The sequence below is a fragment of the Enhydra lutris genome, unplaced genomic scaffold, assembly GCF_002288905.1.
Source record: "Enhydra lutris kenyoni isolate GAN:26980312 unplaced genomic scaffold, ASM228890v2 scaffoldscaffold41, whole genome shotgun sequence".
In the NCBI taxonomy this organism is placed as follows: Eukaryota; Metazoa; Chordata; class Mammalia; order Carnivora; family Mustelidae; genus Enhydra; species Enhydra lutris.
Genome location: NW_019154125.1, coordinates 16,889,103 through 16,911,932, shown reverse-complemented (window position 1 = coordinate 16,911,932; position 22,830 = coordinate 16,889,103). Strand labels below are relative to the sequence as shown.

At 35.7% G+C, this 22,830-nt stretch overlaps 1 protein-coding gene across 1 annotated transcript; it reads left to right on the top strand.

Annotated features, from left to right (window-relative positions):
• The first annotated feature begins 12,255 nt into the window (after positions 1 to 12,255).
• LOC111155485 (pancreatic progenitor cell differentiation and proliferation factor like) lies at positions 12,256 to 14,135 on the top strand. Its single transcript, XM_022515649.1, has 3 exons — positions 12,256 to 12,310; positions 13,841 to 13,912; positions 14,014 to 14,135. The coding sequence occupies exons 1-3, from the start codon at positions 12,256 to 12,258 to the stop codon at positions 14,133 to 14,135; spliced, it is 249 nt and encodes an 82-aa protein (XP_022371357.1).
• Positions 14,136 to 22,830: the final 8,695 nt, after the last annotated feature.

Here is a 22,830-nt window from a genome sequence, read left to right as displayed (position 1 = left end):
AAAAATTAAAATGTAGCGTAGTTATTTGCTGTCTTGCTTACCTCAGAACATTTAGACAAAATCCAGACCAAATGGACTAACTTCTGAATTTCATTAGCTTCCTTTACCAATAGATATAAATGAAAATTAAATATTGTGGGGATTAAATACAAGGACATTTTTCTTGGTTTATATGATTAATTTAAAGTTGAAACCTCTGACTGCTTTCAATTCTGAAATCTGAATTGCATTTTTATCCAATTCTGTGCAATGTAAATAGTCTTACTGAAAATATTAGCAATTTATAACCAAATCATATATTATACATCATTTATTAAAATTTGCAATTCTATGATGTGTTATTCAAATTCGGTGTTTAGACATTTTTCTGTTGCTTGGGGGTCCTCATTTGGAATATGTGAGAGATGAAGACAGTGAAAGCATCCCAAGTGAGATACTGAATCAATGTATATGCCATCTTGGAAACCAAAAAGTAAAATATCAGCTTGCTCGAGGTACTTAATCAATCTTACTGAGCATATTAAATGCACATTCAAAGAAAAATGTGTTTTAATTACAGCTTAAATGCAGTCTGAATACTAATATGACAAAGATTGAAACACCTTATTTCCCTTAGTTCCATATTTTACAGTTAGCACATTGCTTGCAATGGGATATCTAAAAAATTGCTTTAGATACAAAGGTTTCTTATTTTACCATAAGAAAAGTCACCAGAAAGGATGATTGGTTTATTTATGTAATAAAGAACCTCAAAGAAATCTTAACCTTAGAAATATTACTCCAGGAAATTTGCTAGCTCAGCTCCATACCAAGACTCCCCCTCTGCCTCTCCCTCAGTACCCTGAATACTACCTTTACCACTTACAAATTCTTTTCAAAGGATCTTCTTTCTAGATGACTATGTGTAAAATTATCTCCAGCCATTGGACTATAAATACTGTAATGTCAGGGATGTTTCTTTTGCTTCCACACTATGCTTGAGAAATATTGTACAGTCAGAATAATGATGTGGACTGAACAACTCTTATTATGGTTCCATTAGAAACGGACACATTCCACAAGAATAGAGTGTCCATCTCTCCCTACTTTAATTAGAATGAAAACACTACAAACATGAAAGCTGTATTTTGTCTCACTCTTTTACTCTTTCATTTGCCCTTCAATGTTATTTTCTTGTTTCAAGATGCTAGATCTAGATATATTCCATGTTGTCCCAGGTTGGGACAGGAGGGTAAGATAAAATAGAGGAAAACCCCAAACATCTATAACTCTAAATAAAGTGGGGTAAGTGTAAGGTAATCACAGTAGTAGAAAGGAATGTGTTGGGGAGGGAAACACAGCTTGGTGAAGAAATACTAAAACCTCAAAATATTTGTACAAATTCACCAACCATTTGAAATGAGTGTGGAATCATGAAAGAACATCAAATTTTACCTTTGAGTTCAGTGTTATAGATGCACATATAGAAGATTGTGCTGTATGTTGAGACATGCCTGTTTTCAGCAAGTGTTTTATTTACTAAAGTTTTCCCTAGACTGTAAGTAAAACTGTTGTTTCACAAACATTTACTATACAAACACCTAAAATTCCATATATCTTTGCATTTTTTTGTAATTAAGTATAGGCATATAAATACATATAGATGTAATAATTTAGAAAAGTGCTCTGTCAGTAACTTAACATTGTGCCTTTCTATTGTTAACTATATAATTACTTCGAACTACTGATCTTTATTATAAAAAATATACAACACTTTTATAAGTGTCATAATGGTTTTGCAATACAAGTGAGTTTTCTGTGGTTTCTGGAAATAGCTTCTGAAGATACGGCCAAGTATCTTCTTGTGATGAAATGCATCAAGATACAAAACTTTCCTTGGGTTGAAATTCAGATTCCATCTTGAGCTTTGGATTATCTATAAAAGTTAACATTTAACCTAAAAGTCCAGCAGTGTGTATTTCCATAAGAGAAAGGAAAAAAAAAAAAAAGGGATGGGAAGTGAAAAAACACTGTAGTTGAAAATTATATCCTCAAATAGGAATAAAGAATGAAAAGTACAAAAAAAATAACACAGTGTTAAAACTGTTCTTTCTTTTTATATGTAGGTCTCACGTAAATTTCAGATAAATAACGTACAATCTAATGCTTACAACATAGTGGCTTGATTTGGGTTCTTTGCTAATTATAGGAAGTTATTTAAAATGCATTTTATATCTCTACCTCTAAAGCTCATTTTGTCTGGTTTTAATTCAGAATAGAAAATTGTTTTGTGTAAGTTTAGTCAAAAGATCAGTGCAAAAGATGACTTCAGTGTGTGAAGTTTTTTGGTAGAAACTATGTATATTACATTCCAGCAATAGCAATGCCTATATTTATGGATAAAGATAATAAAAATTTGTAAAATTCAGGACATTCAATTAAACAGATAATTCATGTCCAAAATTAAAAATCTTATCCTTAGTGTAAAATTAGTGTTTAAGATTTTACTTCTATTTAGTTAAGTTGTTCTGAGTGATATTATAATGTAATTGATGAGGAGCTAGATGGTTCGAACAGATGATGCTTATTTCCTTTGGTGTGCCCTATAAACCTCCCCAAGTGTATCTCAGAGTCTACTTCCCAGGAAACCCAGCCAAAGACAGACAGTATGATAGCAAAGCTGAGATTTTGAAGCTGGATCATCCTTCAGCTGGCTGTAGATGTAGATCCTGTCATTGGTGATAGGTGGAGTGATAATACTACCTAAAATGCTTTAAGCAGGTTGTTATAGGATGAACTATGTTCCTCTAAAATTGAAGTTCTGATCTCTAGTATCTCCTATTGCCTGGAGACAGGTCTTTGAAAGATGTAACCAAGTCCAAATGTATCATTTGTGTGTGCCCCTAATCTAATATGATCGGAGTCATATAAGAGAAATAATTTGAACACAGACGCATACAGAAGCCCATGGGAAGATGCAGAGAGAAGACAGCCATCTACAGGTCAAGAATGGAGGCCTCAGAAGAGACCAAGTAAGCAGACACCTTGGTTTTGGACTTCTAACTCCATAGCTGTGAGAAAATAATTTTCTTTTATTTAAGCTACCCAGTCTCTGATACTTTGTTATAGTAGCCCTAGCAAATGAATAAACAGGACTACTGTTAAAATGTTTACCAGTAGTGAACTGAAATAGGATAATGGTGGAAGGGGATGCACTAGCATTTGCAACATTTCTGGTGTCTGAGAGGGTCAGAGGAAGTAACAATCGGGCTATGGGATGAGCTGTCTGTAGCTGTATATCACTGACACAGTGGAAAACAAAATTCTGTGAAAGGAGGAGAATGATTATTAACTGATGTAAGGTAGAAAGAGAGCAAGTGTGCAAGGGGGGGGGAGGGGCAAAGGGAGAGAATCTCAAGTAGATTCTCCACTGAGTACAAAGCTGAATGCAGGGATTGTTGCTGACTCCATCTCACGACCCTGAGATCATGATCTGAGCCAAAACCAAGAGTCAGATGCTCAACTGACTGAGCCACCTAGGCACCCTTAACTGGTATAATGTAAATGATGAAAGTCAGATGGTTCCTTGGCAGGATATAAAAGGTCTATTATCTCCTGCAACTAAATGACAGAAAAAACTGAGGTCAAGTCTCAAAGACTTAACTATAAAGGGGTCAGAGTTCAAAGAAAGTTGAATTCCCAACCCTGGCAATTCTGTTTCTTCAAGCTCAGGGGTCCACTTGTAAAAAAAGATTTGTAATAGGGACATCTGAGCCAATGCACTATAAAAATGTTGACTGTCAGGATCATCCCAAAACTCTGTGTCTATGGAAATGGCCAATACTTCTTTCTTAAAGTCAGAGGACATTAGGAGGAGGAAAGGAGAAGTAAAAGGGGGGAAATTGGAGGGGGAGATGAACCATGAGAGACTGTGGACTCCCAGAAACAAACTGAGGGTTTTAGAACCCATCTGGAGGGATGGTTTGCCTTGGTGATGGGTATTAAGGAGGGCACATATTGCATGGAGCACTGGGTGCTATATGTAAACAATGAATCTTAGAACACTACATCAAAAGCTAATGATGTATTGCATGGTGACTAACATAACACACACAAAAAAATTAAAAATTAAAAAAAAAAAGTAGGAAAGGAGAATATCTCCTAGCAAGAAAAAAAAAAAAAAATCAGAGTCCCTCTTTTGCTTGAAGGTGATTCATAGGCCTCTTGCTTGAAAAACACTACTACATGCCCCTTCAGGATATCCCCCTATGTCGTATCTCAGTCATTGGACAAGTAACTCAGGTCAAGTATGTTAGCTAGCTGAGGCAGCTGGGCCTGCTAATGTACAAAAGGAGTATACTCTAAAGGAGTTGCAAGATTTTCCAACATGTACATGAGTGCATACAAATGGAACTAGGTCCTTATGGTACTGGGTCAAGGAATTCTTGCCATGAAGTTAATTAATAGGAAAGTCTATTGGTAAAGGTGATATTTCCCATGATACAGAATCTAACACCGTGGCAAGGCCACCATACAAAGGTAATATGTTGTCAGGAAGAGTCTTGGAAGCAAGAATGACCCCTACAAAGTAAAATAGAAATTGTTGCTGTGGAAAATGGTTGAAATAGAAATAGGCATGCTAGAGTGAATATCTTACTTAAGGCCAAAAGACCCATTCACAAAATGAGAAGGAACACATTGGAGAGAAGAGCATCAGCTTTACTGAGAGGCACAGTGAGGACTTTTCTATAGGTCAAGACTCAGAATAAAAGGTGTTATTAGAATTGACTCCCTTATTGCAATGGGGATAACAAGATCCCCAAGAGGAGGCTGGGTGATGGCACTTAACCATTAGAAGCTCAGTGAATACAGCTATCAGAACAGGTGTAAGGTGAGAGTAGCCACAAAGGGAGCCTTACTTACAGTGAGATGGCTTGTAGAACATGGTGTCCCTAAGGCCAATATAAGTAAGCAGGATCAAGGATCTTGCTTAATTGTACAATTAAGATAAAATCAAGGATTGTAACAGCAGCTCATCAATAAACACTCATGATCCCTATTCTAGTGTTTGGATCTTAGGTAGTTCTCATACCTGGAACTGACTGGTCTAAGGAGTGCTGGGTTCCCATGACTTATGATCCTGTGAGATCATGGAATATGAAAATAATCTCCCCAGGGCTGTCCCAAAAGGAAGGCATTCATACACCATGGGATGAGAATACATACATATTTTGAGGAATTCTAAACAAAAGGACTATATCAAAATTGATTTCCAGGGATCAGAAACATCCTTGTTAGAGTGAAAATTATAGAACCCAGGTCATTGGGGCATCTAGGTGGCTCAGTCATTAAGCGTCTGCCTCAGGCTCACATCATGATCCCAGGGTTCTGGAAATGAGCCCCATATCTGGCTCCTTGTTCAGCAGGAAGCCTGCTTCTCTCTCTCACACTCCCCCTGCTTGTGTTCCCTCTCTCTCTGTGTCTCTGTCAAATAAATAAATAAAATCTTAAAAAAAAAAAAGAATCCAGGTTATTAACAGAGCCCTGATCCAGGTCTGGGTCACACTTGCTCTGTCCACTGGACCTAATGGTCATTTTCTTGGTGGACAGAACCACCATATTTCTCATTATCCTGTAGTATAGGACTTGCTGGGGGGAAAAGCCAGGTGGAAGCCTCCAACACTGCCCCCCACACACACCATGGCTAAGACAGTAAACTTTTAAAATTGTGGCTTGGGAGAAATGGTTGATATTAATTCTACTTCTAAAGGTATGAAGAATGTATGAGTGGTGGTAGCCATGATATACTTATTTATTCTAATTGCCTGGTCCCTATAGAAGCCAGACAGATCTTGTAGGTGATGACAGACTGCCAAAAACTCCCCTGTTTAGAATAAGTCTGGAGAAACCAGGCATAAGCTTCTAGTGTCCCTTCTCATAGCCTCACTTGGAGCATATTAATTCCCCCAGGAAAGATGTGATAACATGTGTGGAGTGTTACCAATCAGGGACGCTTATCTCAGCCTTGGAGTTCAGGGTTTTTATTGAAAGTCAGTCACGTATAGTCCCTGTATGACTTACCTCAGCTACTGAAACCCCAGACCATCATAAATCACTTTATTAGAATAAATCCTCTAGACCACTGGTGCAACTTGGCTCAAGGCCAAAAGACGCAGAACACTCCCACGAGACAGAACATTCTAGGAGCTCAGTTTCCAGGAGCCAGCCAATGGCCAGTCATAAAAATAGGTCTTTCAGGGGAATGTGCCTTCTCCACACAAATATCCTCAGCTTAAGATGCCATCACCATACAAACGTCCCCACACAAACATTCCCACACAAATATCCTAAGTTCAGTAGCTCGTAAAACTCAAAGATGAAGATTTGGGTCAGTCCTCCAGATAGAGCATTTGGACTAGCAGAGGTGCTAACCAAGACTGAGGGAAACATGAGATGAACAGTAAATTATGGGAGCATAGCTATCTGATGTGACATAAGTCCAGCTGCCCTGGCAGGAATTATACTTCTTCCACTCACCTTCCTCTTGTAAGTTTTCCCAGGAAAAGAAGCCTCAAACAGGATGAACTTACTCTTGAAAGCATTTTATTCAAGCAATGTAGGGATGGTCTCTGGGGACTGGCTGTGCTGCCCAGATTCTCTTCAGGACAAAGGTGCTCATCCCCAAAAATCATGACTTCTCATTTGTGGGCAGGTTGCAACTGTGCTCCAGGGATCTGTGTTAGCTAAATGCATTCATCCTTCCACTGACATGTGTCCCCATGGGGCAGCCCATATTCAAAGACTCATTGATGTATAGGGACAAAGACCTGAAGTCTTGCCTCAGTTGGGAACAATGTAGAAGCATCATCTTATTTTCTTCATGAAATCAGCACATGCAAGGTCATAGGTCAGCTCTTCTCACTATACCTTGTCCATTCTTTTGTAGATTTTTTGGTATTTATTTATTTATTTATTGGTGGGGAGAGAGAATTCTCCAGTAAAACTGTATGCAGATATATCTGTTTTCCTGAGAACAGAGCCTAAGACACCTAGAGGCAGATCATCCAGTACTCCATGCATCAGATTCAGATCTTTGTGTGTATCAAAACAAGCACACTCTTCTTATTCAGGTTTGGGATTTATGGGAAATGGAAGCAATTCGATAAGGACAAAGAAAAAAAGATGTTTAGTAGGAGTTTAATCTGATATTTAAAAGCAATCTAAAATTTAAAAAAATCTCATTTTTTTTTCCCTTACAGATGCCAGGGAAGAAATGAAAGAGAAAATGAAAGAGAAATTGTGTTCATGCCTCCAAACTGTTTAATAGGGCTCCAAGTTTTTGTTGTATTGATCATTATTGAGAGCAGATACCTAACTCAGCAGGCATAGGATTCACAAGCCAGAGATATTGGCTTAGATAATTAGGAATATTTATCTGTGCTTCAAATCATAAAACCAAGAGAAAATTGAAATGAAATCCTTTCAGTTCTAGGGTATTTATTACTTTCAGTGCATTTGCTTACCTAAATATCTCAGCATTCAGGAAATCAAAGGCATTTGATGAAGTAATTGCTTTGAATCTCCTCACAAGCTCTACAGAATCTGACCTACCAGGCCTGGAGAATGTAGGGTGCTGAGCCTTGGGGAGCTCTGCCAGTTATTATGCTCGTTTATATGCTTGCCACAAGAGGAAAAATGCTGACAGCAATTTGGAAACTGGCAACTAAGAGAATCCTGAAGAGATTGCCTACTGAGAAATGGTCTTTGCACCAAGAAAGACATCTATCTTCTCCTGTCTATGAGTTAGTATTGAGGAAGGATCTGGTTGCTGCCCTCACAGAATTGGCTATTACAGATGGTGGCTTTGCAATGGTGGAGGGAGCCTCAAGAATCAAGACCAGTGCTTATTAATAAGTGATCAATCAATGTTTTTACATTGTGACTAATGTTTGGAGACAAACCAGGGAGAAAGTGGCCCAAAGGTAAGAAGGAACTGATTTTATTTTTTTAATATTTGACTATTTGTATAACTGGCAACTGACTCATTATCCCACCTAGCAGTTACACAGACATGAAGAAGTCATTGAGCTTAATTCTCCTTTGCTTCAAAGAATCAGGGAAAAGAGCAGAAAAGAAAGACTTGTAGGTCAGGTAAACAGGGTACATAGAAGCATGTGGTGAGGGTGAGTTGCTCTAGTGGAAGAAAGTTTCTAAAACTGCTCAATAAAGACAGTTGCATGTTAAGAAAACGGATAGTGGAGTGTGCTCGTGACCTCAGCTCTTGTACCTGGAAGTCCAACATATTAAGATCCATTCTATTTGAGGGATCCAGCACTCTGTACCACTCACTACAGAAGTCAGAGTTATTTTAATGGTCAAGGTGCAGTGTAAGTTAAATAACAGTAACAAGTTACAATAACTAAAAAGAGAACTTCATTTCATTCTAGTATAAGAACAGTTGTGACACCCTGTGAGTTATGACCCTTACTTCTGTGCAAACAGTTCAAGGCAAGTGGATTGATCTTTAAAGAGATGACCCTGAGGATGAACCACTCACTTCTCACATCTTACTGGCCCATGCCAATTCCTAGCTGGTTAGGAGGCTGAGAATTGTAGTCTCCAGTTGGGTAGACTATGCCCAATAAATATTAAAAAGAAAAGGAGAGAATAGCTTCTGAAGTATGGTTAGCAATTTTTGCTGCAAGGTTATGTTGTCTTTATATGCAGCTTGATGTGAGCACATGACCTAAACGTAGTCAAGAAGGTCAGTTCCACTGGGAGCTTTGGCTTGGATAATTAGTCATAGCTGAAAGAAGACCCCTTGCCATATTCTGTCTGGATGTGACCTGAGCAGGTGCTTCCCTGATCAAGTGTATTTAGTTCTTGCCACATTCTAAGACTGATTCCTCCTGGGTGGCTTCCCAGCAGTCCAGTAGCTCTCAGGTCAGTGCCCAGTGTATGGGTTGAGAAATAGGATTTGTTGCAAAAGTTTATGAGCAAAGGGTCAGTGATAGAAGGCATTCTTAGCCTCAAACTCTCATTATCCCTGTAAAAGGCATACAGGGCAAGGATTTTCTGGTGAACATGCTGCAGTATTTCATTCTAGCAGTTCTCCCTTCTTAGGAAGCAGGAACAACTTTCTCAGTGCAGAACTAAACACTGCTTGTCAGATAGAAGAATGGATTTGGGGTGCCCACTTTTTAGAGGAACTGTCTAGGAAAGGCAGCAGCTGTTGGGATGTGCACCTGTGGCAATTTTAGCCTCTCGAGCCATAGAAGAAAGCTCAGTTTGGTCACACCTTCTGCTGCAACCGCCACTCAGGTGTTTCATTGACAAAACCACTCCATGTCAACTCCCAAAATCTCATTGGATGGTCTTGGTTTTCAGACCACACTTCTCTATGTTTCCTATTGATTTTATGAACTGACCATTATGCTCCCAATAAATCATTTCTCTGCTTCTAGATGGAATTGATTTCTGTTGTGTACAGTCATGATAACTGACTGAAAGACCATATGTAATTCAGAGAAATATAAATTTTAAACAAACAATTGAATCATATACTTTGGGACTGGATTTGATTTCAAATAAAGTAAAATATTATTATTTCCATTTTATCTATCAGTTGTGGAGGCCCAGAGATATTCAGTGACTAATTATTGGTAATTTTTTCCACAAAAACTATGAAATGAAACTATTTTAATGCAAACTGTCATGCCCTTTTAAAACATCTGCTACACATGTTTGTCTATAGCATTAGATATTAAGCATAGAGTTATTAAACATGGAGTAGTCTATGCTTAATACAGCATGTTTATTGATCTGGGTATTACTACATATTTAAAATCCCTAACATCTTGTGTGCATACTCTGATATTGTATAACTACTGATTGGAATTAGTTATAAACAATTTAGGTCTTCCAGGACAGTCTTAGGTATCTCATGGTTTTTGGTGCTACCCTACAACCCAGAAATTGCACTACTAGAGATTTACCCCAAAGGTAAAAATGTGATCCAATGAGACAGCTGCACCCCAATGTTTATGGCAACAGTGTCCAAAATAACCAAAATATGGAGAGAGCCTAGATATCCTTTGACAGATGAATGCATAAAGAACGTGTGAGGTGTGTGTGTGTGTGTGTGTGTATACATATATATATAAATATAAATAAAATATATATGTGTGTGTATATATATACACATATATAATAGAATACTACTCAGCCATCAAAAATGAAATCTTGCCATTTACAATGATGTAGCTAGAACTAGAATATATTAAGTGAAATAAGTCAGTCAGAGAAAGGCAATTATCATATGATTTCACTCATATGTGGAATTTAAGAAATGAAGAGAGGATCATAGGGGAAGAGAGGAAAAAAATAAAACAAGACAAAACCAGAGAGGGAGACAAATCATAGGAGACTCTTAATAATAGAAAATAAACTGAGGGTTACTGGAGGGGAGGGGGTAGGGAGGATAGGGTAACTGGGTGATGGACATTAAGGAGATCATGTGATGTAATGGGCACCGGGTACTATATCAGACTGTTGAATCACTGACTTCTACCTCTGAAACTAATAATACATTATATGTTAATTAATGGAATTTAAATTTAAAAATAAAATAAAATAAATAAAATTTAATGTTTTCATAAAAATGTCAATTAAAAATGCAAAAATAAAAATTATTTTAAATAAAAAATAAAATAAAATGACTGCATGTAGTAAATGAAGAATGATTTACTACTCTCAAATACACAGAAAGCTATTTCCATAAACAATGTCAAAGAATGAATAAAAAGGGAATATTTTCTCTTAACAATACAGTAGATTTAGAAATAAACTAAAAGATATTTTTTAAAATTTATATATTTGGAAAAAGAAAAGCATCCTGAAATCAAACATTCAAGAAATGTCATAATGGTAGTTAGCAAAATATTTTTAAATAAATGACAATAAGAATAACCTTAAAGTAAAAGAAAAACAATAAAATAATACAGAAAATAATGAACTATAAAAATCAAGAAACAAAGAGGACAAATAGTTCTTTGACAGATCTAATATAATAGGGAAACCCCCAGCAAAATTAATTAAGACAGAAAAAGAAAAGCCTAGGTAAGCCATAACCAGGTGGACTAGACAGTTAGAAAGAACCACGATGGCATACTAAAATCAAAGTTTTAAATATATTTGAAACTAACTAACATAAGTAATTTTGTGTGGTTTAAGCTGATAAAACTAATAGCTACTAAATAAATTGAAACAGGACTGAAAATCCCTCTACCCTTGTGTAAAGGGGAACCCTGATTAGATTCATGATAAACTGGGTCTATAAAATGGCAAAACAGTTCACATTAAGAGACGCTACAAAAATAGAATATAAATATCTTTTGAATCAATAAATAATACTGATACAATGTCATAATGTCACTAATTTCCCTCATTACTGATGATTGCTACCTGTCTTTTATCAGTCTCACTGGAATTTCTACCTCACTGTCCATACATTTCTGCAGTGCATGTCCTTTCCCATAGGACTTCAGTGATTCAAGGAGCTCCTCCTTGTGAGCTATTCCTGTGGCTCTGTTTTGCATCATTGTGTCTGTGGGTATGACCAGTTCCCTCAGCTGGCCTGCAGACTGGCTGCCACGGTAACCCACCCACCCCCAACCCCAATGGTACCTAGACTGGTGATTTCCCCAGTGTGAGATAATATGGAAGGCCAAGAGAATTCATGGGCATCACTTTCCACTCTGCAGAAACCAGCAGTAATAAGCCCTGACCTTACAGAGTCTGTCCCTGCTGCCAGCAGCCCTGGTTGGCACTCTGACATGCTGAAGGGCGGACAGATGAAGAGCTTCACTTCCCTCTGTGGTGCCCACAGCTCAGGTTTCAACCTTCTAAATATAAGGTGTCCTCAGGGGTCCCGGAGCACACCCACATTTGCTGCAGTGTGCTCCTGGCCTACAGAACTCAGTACTTTCTGGATCACCACCACTTTTTCAGTGCATGCTTACTGAGGAATACTTAGAACACGTTTATTTTAAAAGAACAAGTTGGAGAAAACAAATAGGTGAGTGACTATATCATGGCTGTGTTAACACTTTTTTTTTCTGATAGGATTATTTCAGATCGAACAAGTTGTGGGCATTTTTTGTAGTTGGAGATATATTTATGAAAGGAAACTCTGTGCAATTAACAACCTCTCTTTCCTTGTCACTGTTTCCAGATTGTTGTTCACAGTCTCTCTGGCGCTTTTGCACAGGGAAAACAATGGCATCAGTACCTTCCATTGGTTGCTTGCTGGCCAAAAATCAGTATTATCGAAGTAAGTTGTATCATCGCTAGAGTACTATATTCCTAGAGAATGAGATTTGAGGTGATGTTTCTGAGATATTATTAACCTACATATCGTGTCTTGGTCAGAACTTCAGGGACAAGGCTTGACAATTGTTTGTGACAGTGAAGAAAATAGGAATAGAACTCATTCAGACCCCTCTGAATCAATATTGTCAAGGCTTAGCTCTTTGTTTAAACTATGTTATATTATATCATATTGATGAAACTATTACACTTATAAATAAGCGAAAATAAGCTTATGTTTCATAATTATGTTTTAATTTCATGTATCTTGCATTTAATAGGATATATTAAAAGCTGATAATTTTACATAAAGAAAATACTATGTATTTCTTAGAAAAGAAGGGATAACATGACTGCTTGAAGGATTCTTTAATTTCCATTTTCTCTTGGATAATAGGTCAGGTTCTGTTTGGCAGTTTTATCTTTATTTATCTATCCATCTGTGAATATTCATAGCTGAATAGAAAATCATAGCTTCTTAAGGAAAATTTGGAAATTTCTAGAATGAAGCAATTGTTTCAGAAACAAATGATCATTTAATGAAAATATGCCCACCTGTAGAAAATTCTAATTTCATGTTTTGTTTGTAGATAAAAGTTGGAAATGTTTATTGACTTCTTCTTTTTTCAAAATTGTTAAACTGTTTCCATTTACTTAGTGTTATTATACCCATAAAAGTTATTTTTATATTCTGATCACTTAGAAGACTTACAGGTCTAAGATACAAGTATGATAAAACAAATAAAATGTTTATTCTTTAGAAATAATTCCTTTATTTCTAAATTTGTAACTTTTGTAGAAAATTTAAATATATGCCCATGTTATATTTCTAATATTCATTCTTGATTTTGTACTAAGATTTTGAATTTGATGACACTTATATTTTAAATTCTACATCTATATCTATGGAGAGAGACAACATTGTCCAGCATGGAAATAAATATACCCTATTAATAGAAAATGTAAGAGTGTGCTAGGAGACTGTTGCTCTTCCAAGTACCTCTCTTCCAGGCTTGGTCTGGTGGTCAACATAGCCCACGGATATTAGCAAGAACTTGCCCACCAGAAAATCATGAAGAGATCCCAGAAAATTAGGAAGGGATCTCAGAGAAAGCAGAGAGACTTTGAAATAAAGTAGCAAAACAGGAAGGCAGCTAATAAGTCTATGCAGACAAGAGAAAAATGATGACTATCTGGAAAACCCGAGGTTACTACCAACTAGGTGTATCATAAGCTCTACCATCGAAAATTTTGTGGAATGAACATTCGTATGTTATGACATATCTTTAAAAATTATCTTAAAAAAACATGCAATTGCCTTTTCCAGAACTTCTTAATTGACAATTCAATCCATTTTTTGATTCATGAAAATGATCCAGGAGTAAATGATTTCAAACCATGTTACTTGATAATTGGGAGTTTATGCATAAACAATATGCCTATGTGTGTTTGGCCATTATTTATTTGTTTATTGATTCCCATTTATTTCTTACAGAGGCCAGTATTTCTTCAGTTAGCTCTTTAACTGATTCTGTTAACATCATACTTGATGACAAATCCCAACAAGGTATTTGGTTTATTTCTTATCAGCATCACCCTCATTATTTTCCTTGTTTCTGATCTTCCAAATGTGTTTGAGAAGGGGGTAATATGACTTTTATTTGATAGGGTTACTGAAAGTGGAAGAATCCAGCTGGTGGTTTAAATCCTTTTTCAATTGTGACCCTGTCCTTTCAGATGTAAGAAGAGAAGATCTGTCTGCTAGTGGGTACGTTTTAATTTTTCTCTGATAAAGGTATTTCCTTATCAGAATAAAATATAGGTAGTAATTACTATGTTAACATTAGGGATAAATCACAGTTGTTTCTTGAGGGTGGTGAAGGCTTTAATATAAAGCATACTTGGGGGATTGAGATAGAGAAGACATATGTTCCCTCATTTTTGTTAACTGTCAGTCAAATCATGAGCACTCCTTCTAATTCTGTCACTAAAGAGAAATTGAAAGTCACATGCCAATTTTTATAATTGTTTAGAGGTTATGGATTGGGAGTCAAAGGCAAAGTTCTAAATTTGTTTTTCTAGTACTTTCAGGAAACATATAACAATTATTTACTGTAATAAAAGGAAAGTTCTTTATTACAGTATTCCAATTAATAAATGTAGAAGGAATGATAGAGAATTACCTTTTGACATATTTTACAGTAGTAACTATTCTAGGCAAGGATTAACAATGGGCGCTAAAATAAATGGTGACAAATAAATATTTATAGGGAGTGTCTCTCCACAAATATTTATTAATTTCAAAGGGGAAAATAGTAATTTTCCGATGGAGAAAACTATCAGATACTACCTTAACAAAAAACAGAAAACAATTGTTTAGTCCGTGTCCTAGACAACCTAGGTTAGTCCCACTCCTGGCTTTGACTGGCCTCCTTACGGTGCTAATTACTAGATAGAATATTGAATTGGTGGGTTTGCATACAAGTGTTTCTACATGTTTTGAACCCCAACACACCGGATAACACAGTTGTTATTCTAAGGGTCTCTAAAATAGTTACTTTCTTACACACTTAACTAATGACTATTTACTAAATAGAATAAAAAGAGTAATAATGGATTTCATAGATCCTAACATAAGGGTTTTAATGAATTTTTTACATATATAAATTTGAAATATAATCAATTAAATATTGATAATTTTAAAAATCAAAAAAAAGTGAGGTTAATTGTTGAAAACATGTATTTTTCGCTCTATTAAGTATATTAATTTGAACTACCGAGGTAACTGTTTCACTCATTTTTCCACTTTATTTTGACTATAAAGACAACTTGCAGCTAAGCATTTCTTAGCTAACTGTGTATGACAATTCAATGAACACTGTTGCAATTGCTGACTATTTTATACAGCACTAGTAGTTGATTCTGACAATCAACAAGACTCTACCTGTCAAGGTGCTATATTTGTGAACCACACCTTTCAGTAGTAAGCTATTCCAGATGACTTTTCTTCGTTATAAGAAGACAGAAATCTGCTTGAGAACACATTTCTGGGATAGTATCTCTACAGCCACCCATACGGCAAAAGATTAGGCATTTTCCTCATTATACAGACTTGCTGCAAGTGGCATCAGCACAACATGGAGAACATTGGAAAAGAATGCTTTTGAAGGGGTGCCTGGGTGGCTCAGTGGGTTAAGCCTCTGCCTTCGGCTCAGGTCATGATCTCAGGGTCCTGGGATCAAGCCCTGCATTGGGCTCTCTGCTCAGCAGGGAGCCTGCTTCCCTCTCTCTCTCTGCCTGCCTCTCTGCCCACTTGTGATCTCTCTCTCTCTCTGTCAAATAAATAAATAAAATCTTTAAAAAAAAAAAAAGAATGCTTTTGAAAACATGTGCCTTTTTGAAGTAATAAGAGACTTTAAATGTAGTGACTTGTATGAAGTAGACTGTTTTTAAAATCCACATTATTTTTCAAAAAGTTTTCAAAAGTTTCTAAACATTTGTAGGTACTCTATATGTCTCATGAATGACTTATTATACCTTTAAAGGTGAAACTTTTTTTCAAAAGTGAAACATTTATGCTTAAGAATGATTTAAATGTCACTGAATTAAGAAATGTAGAGAGCAGTTGCAAAAGTTGTATTTCTAATCATGAACATTGGAAATAGAAAACATCCCCATAAATATATTACCTATTAAAATATACTCCTGTATACATATTTAATTTGTTATTGTGTAGACTTTTACAACTCGTGCGTATTGAGGAGGGCATGTGCTGTGATGAGCACTGAGTGTTATACTTAACTAACGAATCATAGAAAACTGCTTCAAGAACTAATTATGTACTATATAGTGTCTAACTGAACATAATAAAAAATAAAATTAATGATTTTAAATAATTTTTAACAATATAGAATAATCTATAAATGGTGTGATTTTAGTTGTGTTAGATATGTACATATCCATAATAATAGACTGAGAAGAAATACACCAAAATGGTAATAGTGACTATTTCTGGAAATAGAATTATAAGTGATTTTCATTTCCTTCTTTATCTTTTTTCTGTATCTTCTTAAATTTCTAATATGATGTTTTTGCATATAATTAGAAAATAATGGATGTTATTATAAAAAAAGAAGCACTGGACACATTTTGTGAACAGAAATATTCCCTACTTTCACTAGAATATTCCCTTCTTTCCTCAATATGCTCAATACGGGGTAGACAATATTAAATGAGTTTCAGCTGAAAAGTTTCTGTATACTGCTTGCAAATATTTTTCAATGAAGATGTAAGACTTTCAAAATTATGGATGGTGAATTCACTCAGGTTGATGTCACTAATCTTATGTTGCATTAAACATCCAGAAGAGCACACATGGTTGTTAGTAAGCATTTCTTCTTAGCCAGCTGTATAACCGTGAGAAAATATCAGGACTGATCATTTGCAGTGATGGACACAACTGACCAATTACTTACTACTCTTTCCAAATGCGACATATGTTTCTTCAATTTTGTGTTTTCCCATCACTTTGCTGTCAATGAAGAGACTCGTATACCTTGTTGGCCCATCATTATTTACATGCTATTGCTTTTCTGGTGGTTGCTTGCATTTATACTTTTTTTTTTTTTTTTTTGGTAGAGGCTGATTAAATTTTTGGACTATATATCTCACTTGGTTTTAGTATAAAATTAAATTACAGTTATGGATTACTAATTTTTTTTTCTAAAGTCAGAGAAAAATATGATGAAACAACATGGTAAATCGTGGGAGGTTTTGTTTTTTCCTTTAAGATTATTCACAAATTCCATTTTCTTAGCCACTTAATGTGTGAACAAACTGTTTAGGTTATTTGATGAATTTCCCCAAATAAGATATCAAGTTGATATTTATTGTGTTCACTCAGAAAGATAGCATTTATTAAATTATACCTTTTGCCTATGTATTTGTATATTTTGTATGTGTCAGAATTATTGTTTTTATAGTAATTTAGATTATTGTTACTGTTGTGGAAAGTTATTGTTTAAAGTAGTTGGATTTTACATAAGATTTTTAGTCAAACATAATGACCATAAATAGTTATTAAGCATTTTAGAGTGGTTAATACACATATATATGTGAGAATATATGATGGATGGATGGATGGATGACTAGATAGATAGATAAATAGATAGATGATAGAGAGATAGATAGATGATAGAGTTCCTGAAAAATATATATATATAAGGATTCTTTCAGAAAAGTAATGTTAAGGTGAATTTAAAAAAAAAAAAAAAATTGAAAGGATTCCTGTGTGCTATCCCAGAGTTTGTACAGAGTGAGGATGATATAAAGGGAGAAAAACTAAATCTTCCAGATAAATTCTAGTTAGTTATTTCTAATGTAGTTTTCCTACAGTTCAGACACTTTGAGGACACGTTTAAAAGGTACTTCACACATATATCTTAGCATAACTGTGTTATTTTAGTTCAAACATCCCCTGCCTGGCTTTGTTATATATTGGCTGGATAACAAATAGTGGAGGCTAAATATATTAAAGGGGTGCCGTAACTCCATATGACTTGAGATGTGCTATAATCACTCTAATTTGATATTTTGAAATATTAATTGACTTGGCTGGGATGTCTGTATTAAATGCAACTAAGTTTTGACTATTTCTGTTCAGGTTCTGTGAAATTATATGTTGAAGTTCCACTAAATTTTTGAGAGATGATTTTTTTAAAAGATTTTATTTGTCAGAGAGAGTGAGAGCAGTAGGCAGAGGGAAAAGCAGGTTCTAGCTGAGCAAGGAGCCCAAGGTGGGACTCAGTCCCAGGACCCTGGGATCACTACCTGAGCTGAAGGCAGATACTTAACCGACTGCGTCACCCAGGCATCCCAAGATATGATTTTGATAGCAGGTGCAAAGATACTGAACACATTTTTTTTTTTAACAAATAAAATCAGCAACAACCAATTCATGAATTCTTAGTACAGTTAAAGTTATGTAGCTGGATTTTCGGCCTACTTGGTGCTTTATACCTTATGCAGAAGTTAAGGTTGTAGGAAGTAAAATTCAGGAATCCCATTTGCCTATTAAAAAGCAGTAGTGGAAAGTAATTGTTTAAGTCAAATGGAGTAGCCAAACTTCTCACACATAGAAACTCAAAAAGTGTAGAGTCATAATTTATCCATCCTCCCAATGACATCCTCCAAATGAACATGCCAAAACCCAGCTCAGGATTGAATAGCTCACAATTGCTTCTTCTTTTTCAGAAAATGGCTACACATTCATCCCATCAAACAAGTTTGTTATTCATGATATCTGCCTTTAAACTTAAGCCAACACCACATGTTTGTGTTTTTTCTTTCCTTTTTTTTTTTTTTTTTTTGGATCTACCTACCTATTTGCTTTTCCATCAGCACTACCCGAACCCAGACTTTTATCATTTCTCCTGAGAAAAATGGCCATGTCATCCTAAATGGTCTACCTGCACCCCTTTTTTAGATCTCTCCAATTGAATGTCCTCTACAGGTCAATCAAAGTCATCTTAACAAAACACAGATCTGATTATACTCCCCTGTAAACACATACACACACCCCAACACACTAGCACACCCACAATATTCAATAATCCCATGATTCTCAGGTTAAAGTCACAACTCACAGAAAGCCCCACATATCCCAGCCCATGCAGATCTCCATAGTCTATTCTTGTGTCTCTCTCCCCAGGGCATCTTGGGTTCCGGCTATGTCAGTTCTCTTTTCAGTTTCTCATATGCATCAGTTTCTCTCCTGCTGTGTAGCTCAATAGGCTTGGACTCTCTTCACTTAATTAATGTCTGTTCATCCTTTAAATCTTGGCTTAAAAGTCTCTTTCTCAGAGAAAACTTCTCTAATCTACTTAATAAATTAGATTTTTTATTATAGGCTCTCATAGGCCATTTTCTCTCCTTTCTAGCTCTTCCTACAGTTATCATTTTACATTTGTTTGTCTAGCTGTTTGTTTTCTCTGCCGCACTAGAATACACTTTTCCCACTGGGTCATAAACTATATGAAGGCAAGGATCATGTCTGCTCTACTCGACATTTTATACCCAGCTTCTGACAGATCAACAAATACTTGTCAAAAGAATGACAATGGTACTTTAGCTAGAGCTGGCCCCTCTCTTAAGAAGTGTTGTGTTTGGCAAAGAGTAAACACTAAATCAATAAAGACAACCTTTTCCAGCAGTGGCAAGCACTGTAAAGGAAATGAGTACATTTGTTGGAGAGTGATTGAGGTAGGACAAAGGTTGAGGAAGGGCTGCTTTAATTGGTGTAGTTAGGAAAGCCTCACTGAGAATTGGGCATGGACTGAATCCTAAAAGAGGGGAAGCAGCCAGTTTGGTGAAAAGCGCTCTAGACAGAAAAAAAAAAAAATAGTGTAATTTACTATGCTCTACATAATGTATCTAGTTTCCTGTTACACTATTTTCAAGAAACAGCTGCTTTACAAGAATTTGGTATTTTCTATAGGGGTCAAATTGTCTAATGTGTTTCTTTCCAACTAAAATCAGGATAAGAAATAGTCTGGTCAGATTTGAGGTTATGTAATTTTTTCTTAAAGTCCTTCAGTGTGACCATTGTCCAAAATCACACTGCATAGCAACATTCATGTAAAGTCACCAGACATATCCCACAGCTCTTCAGAATGCCTTGAATCCTGTGGGCACAGTCTCATGAGCGTCTCCAGTCCCTGAAATAATTTTCTAAACTACAACATAAGTTTTATGCTGTCATTTTTTTCCCCACCTCTCATACCAAATGGATAAACAAATGGCTATTATTTTAAAGATTATTGCTGAGTTTCATTTCAAAAAACATTTTCCTACAACTATTTCATAAAAATAAAACCAAGCACCCCCCCCCCAAAAAAAAAAACAAAAACAAAACCTAGGGGAAGGGAATGCTACATAGTTACTTTCCTTCCTCAATAGTTTAGAAACAATGTATTTCAGTTTGGAGGTCTGAAAAATACTCTCCTGTTACAGTATAATTACCTGGTTTCCAAAAGGTGGAGGGGAGAAAAGTACGTGATTCTAATACAGTGCTCCAAACAATTTTCATTCAACATTTTAGTACATGTTAATTAAATTCATTTTAACCAAATATGTATTTCAGCTATTCAGGAAAAATGATTTGAATTTTTCAGTTATAGTTTCATCTAAATAGATCAGATATACAAGTTTTGCTTCATCATTTTTAATTAGATAGATTGAAATTTATTTGGGTCCAGGTTGTAAACCCAAAATATGCTATATCATTTGCATTATTGTAATTATTTGATTAACAGCCAACTGGAATGTAAGCTCCATAATTATTTTGTCCTTTTTATGTGCCTAGCAGACACTTTTAAATCAATGATTGAACAGTTAATAGAATTATGATTTGTATGTCAACCGACTACAAGGGTTAGGATTTTGAAATTCCTTTGCAAGGAAGAGTGACCAGCATTTTATTTTCAAATAAACTACCTTGAAAATATTTATGCAATCTTAAAAAGCATATTTAGAGAGCTGTCCATCTTCAAATTTCAAGCTGAATTTTAGCATGAAGAGAGAAGACAGACAAAGCTCATAAAGTAAACTGATCATGTTGCTTTTTCTTAGTGATCCTAGATGGATTTCACATATCCATTTATTTCCTGTTACTGCTGATACTGCTTAATATTCTGGAAGGACACCATATTATTCTTTCTACTCTGCAGAAAGCATCCTTCTAGCTTCCTTATGTCTGGCTGAAATTCTCTGCAGTCCCTGAGGTAGAAACACATTTGAGTCCTCTTGATGGCAAATACAGGAGTACAATCTGCCCAGCATTCTGGACTCCAGAAACAGGAACCCAACCTGAAAGCAAAGCAGGCCTCATTCAAAGCAGCAGGGTAGGACTGGAATAGAAATTTGGGGAAATGTGGAGGTGAATTAATTTTTCTTACACTTATCTTTAAAAAGTTTAACCAATCTGTAACTGACCAATTAATTCCAATTCAACCAAGTATTTTCCTTTTGAAAACAACTTTTTAACACTATTCCATACTCCTTGCCCTTTCAAAACTCCAGAAAATATTAAATTACAAGTCAAATCTCTCTACAGCTAATTATTCTAATTCATTATCTACAATGCTTGGGTGAAACACTTTGTGTTTCTTCAAATGGCAATAATAGCTTCTCTAATGCTAATTAAAATGACAGGTATAGGGTGGAGGCATATTATAACAGTGTAACAATCTGTAAGAGCCTTGATTGTTGCCTAAAGAGGAAGATACTTGTTTTAGCAAAGCTGCCCCCCTGAAGTTCTCAAAACTGAGTGTGCCTAAGAACAATGTGTGGGGTTTGAAAAAATACGAAAGTCAAAGCTCCATTTCCAGAAATTCTAAATCAATGGTCCTGAGCTGAGACCTAAGAATCTCGTTCCTTAATAAGGGCTCCTGGTAAATTGTATCTGATATATAGAAGGCTTTATTAGGTTGTCAAAACTGCAACTGTCCCTCTCCCAGAACTCGGGAAACAAGCCTTTGTTTTGCTGTGCTTGTAACTTTAGATGTGAAAAGCTCAAATTGGCCTAAGAGAGCATGTGAGTAATTCTTGAAATAAGTCACATAATATAGGGTCATTTTAAGTGACAAAGGGTTAGGGGAGAACATGCATAATGAATCGACTTCAAAGACTGAAGAAAGAAAGATTGGGATTTGGAAGGATTTTCTACTTTTGTAGGTAGTTTTCTTCTATATCCTCAAATGTTAATGATGACAGAAAACTAATTCTTGTGTTCTTTTTTTTTTTTTTTAAAAATTTTTTTTTTTTTTTTTTTTTTAATTAAAATGCACTTCTTGGGCACCTGGGTGGCTCAGTGGGTTAAGCCTCTGCCTTCAGCTCAGGTCATGATTTCAGGGTCCTGGGATCAAGGCCGGCATCCGGCTCTCTGCTCAGCAGGGAGCCTGCTTCCCCCCTCCCTCTCTGCCTACTTGCGATCTCTTTCTCTCTCTCTCTCTCTGTCAAATAAATTAAAAAAAAAATCTTTTTAAAAAAATGAACTTCTTGTTTTTCAGTCCTAATTCACTTATTACCTATGTTAGAAATAAATGCAATCTAAAAGAATGATAATTTTTCTTTATCTCCATTGCATATCTGTCACATAAAACACCTAGAGTACTTATTTGATTTTAATTTTTTTTACTGTGATTCTGTGATTAGCACTATGGCTTTCAAAGTAAATATAGAAAACTGGCTTATAAAATCATCTAATCTTCAAAAGTAGTACATGAATATAATTTATATCATTGTAGATTAAGAAGATTACCCACAGTGATATTTGTTGTATTCATTCAGTGATTATTTCTTGTATGTCTGCCATATAACAGGTACTCAACTAGACTCCAGTCTTCCAAATTCTTACTTCACTGTGACTTTTGGGCAGGCTGGAATTCACACTAGTTCTACTGTAGAGATGAGGAAATGAGTCTGCTA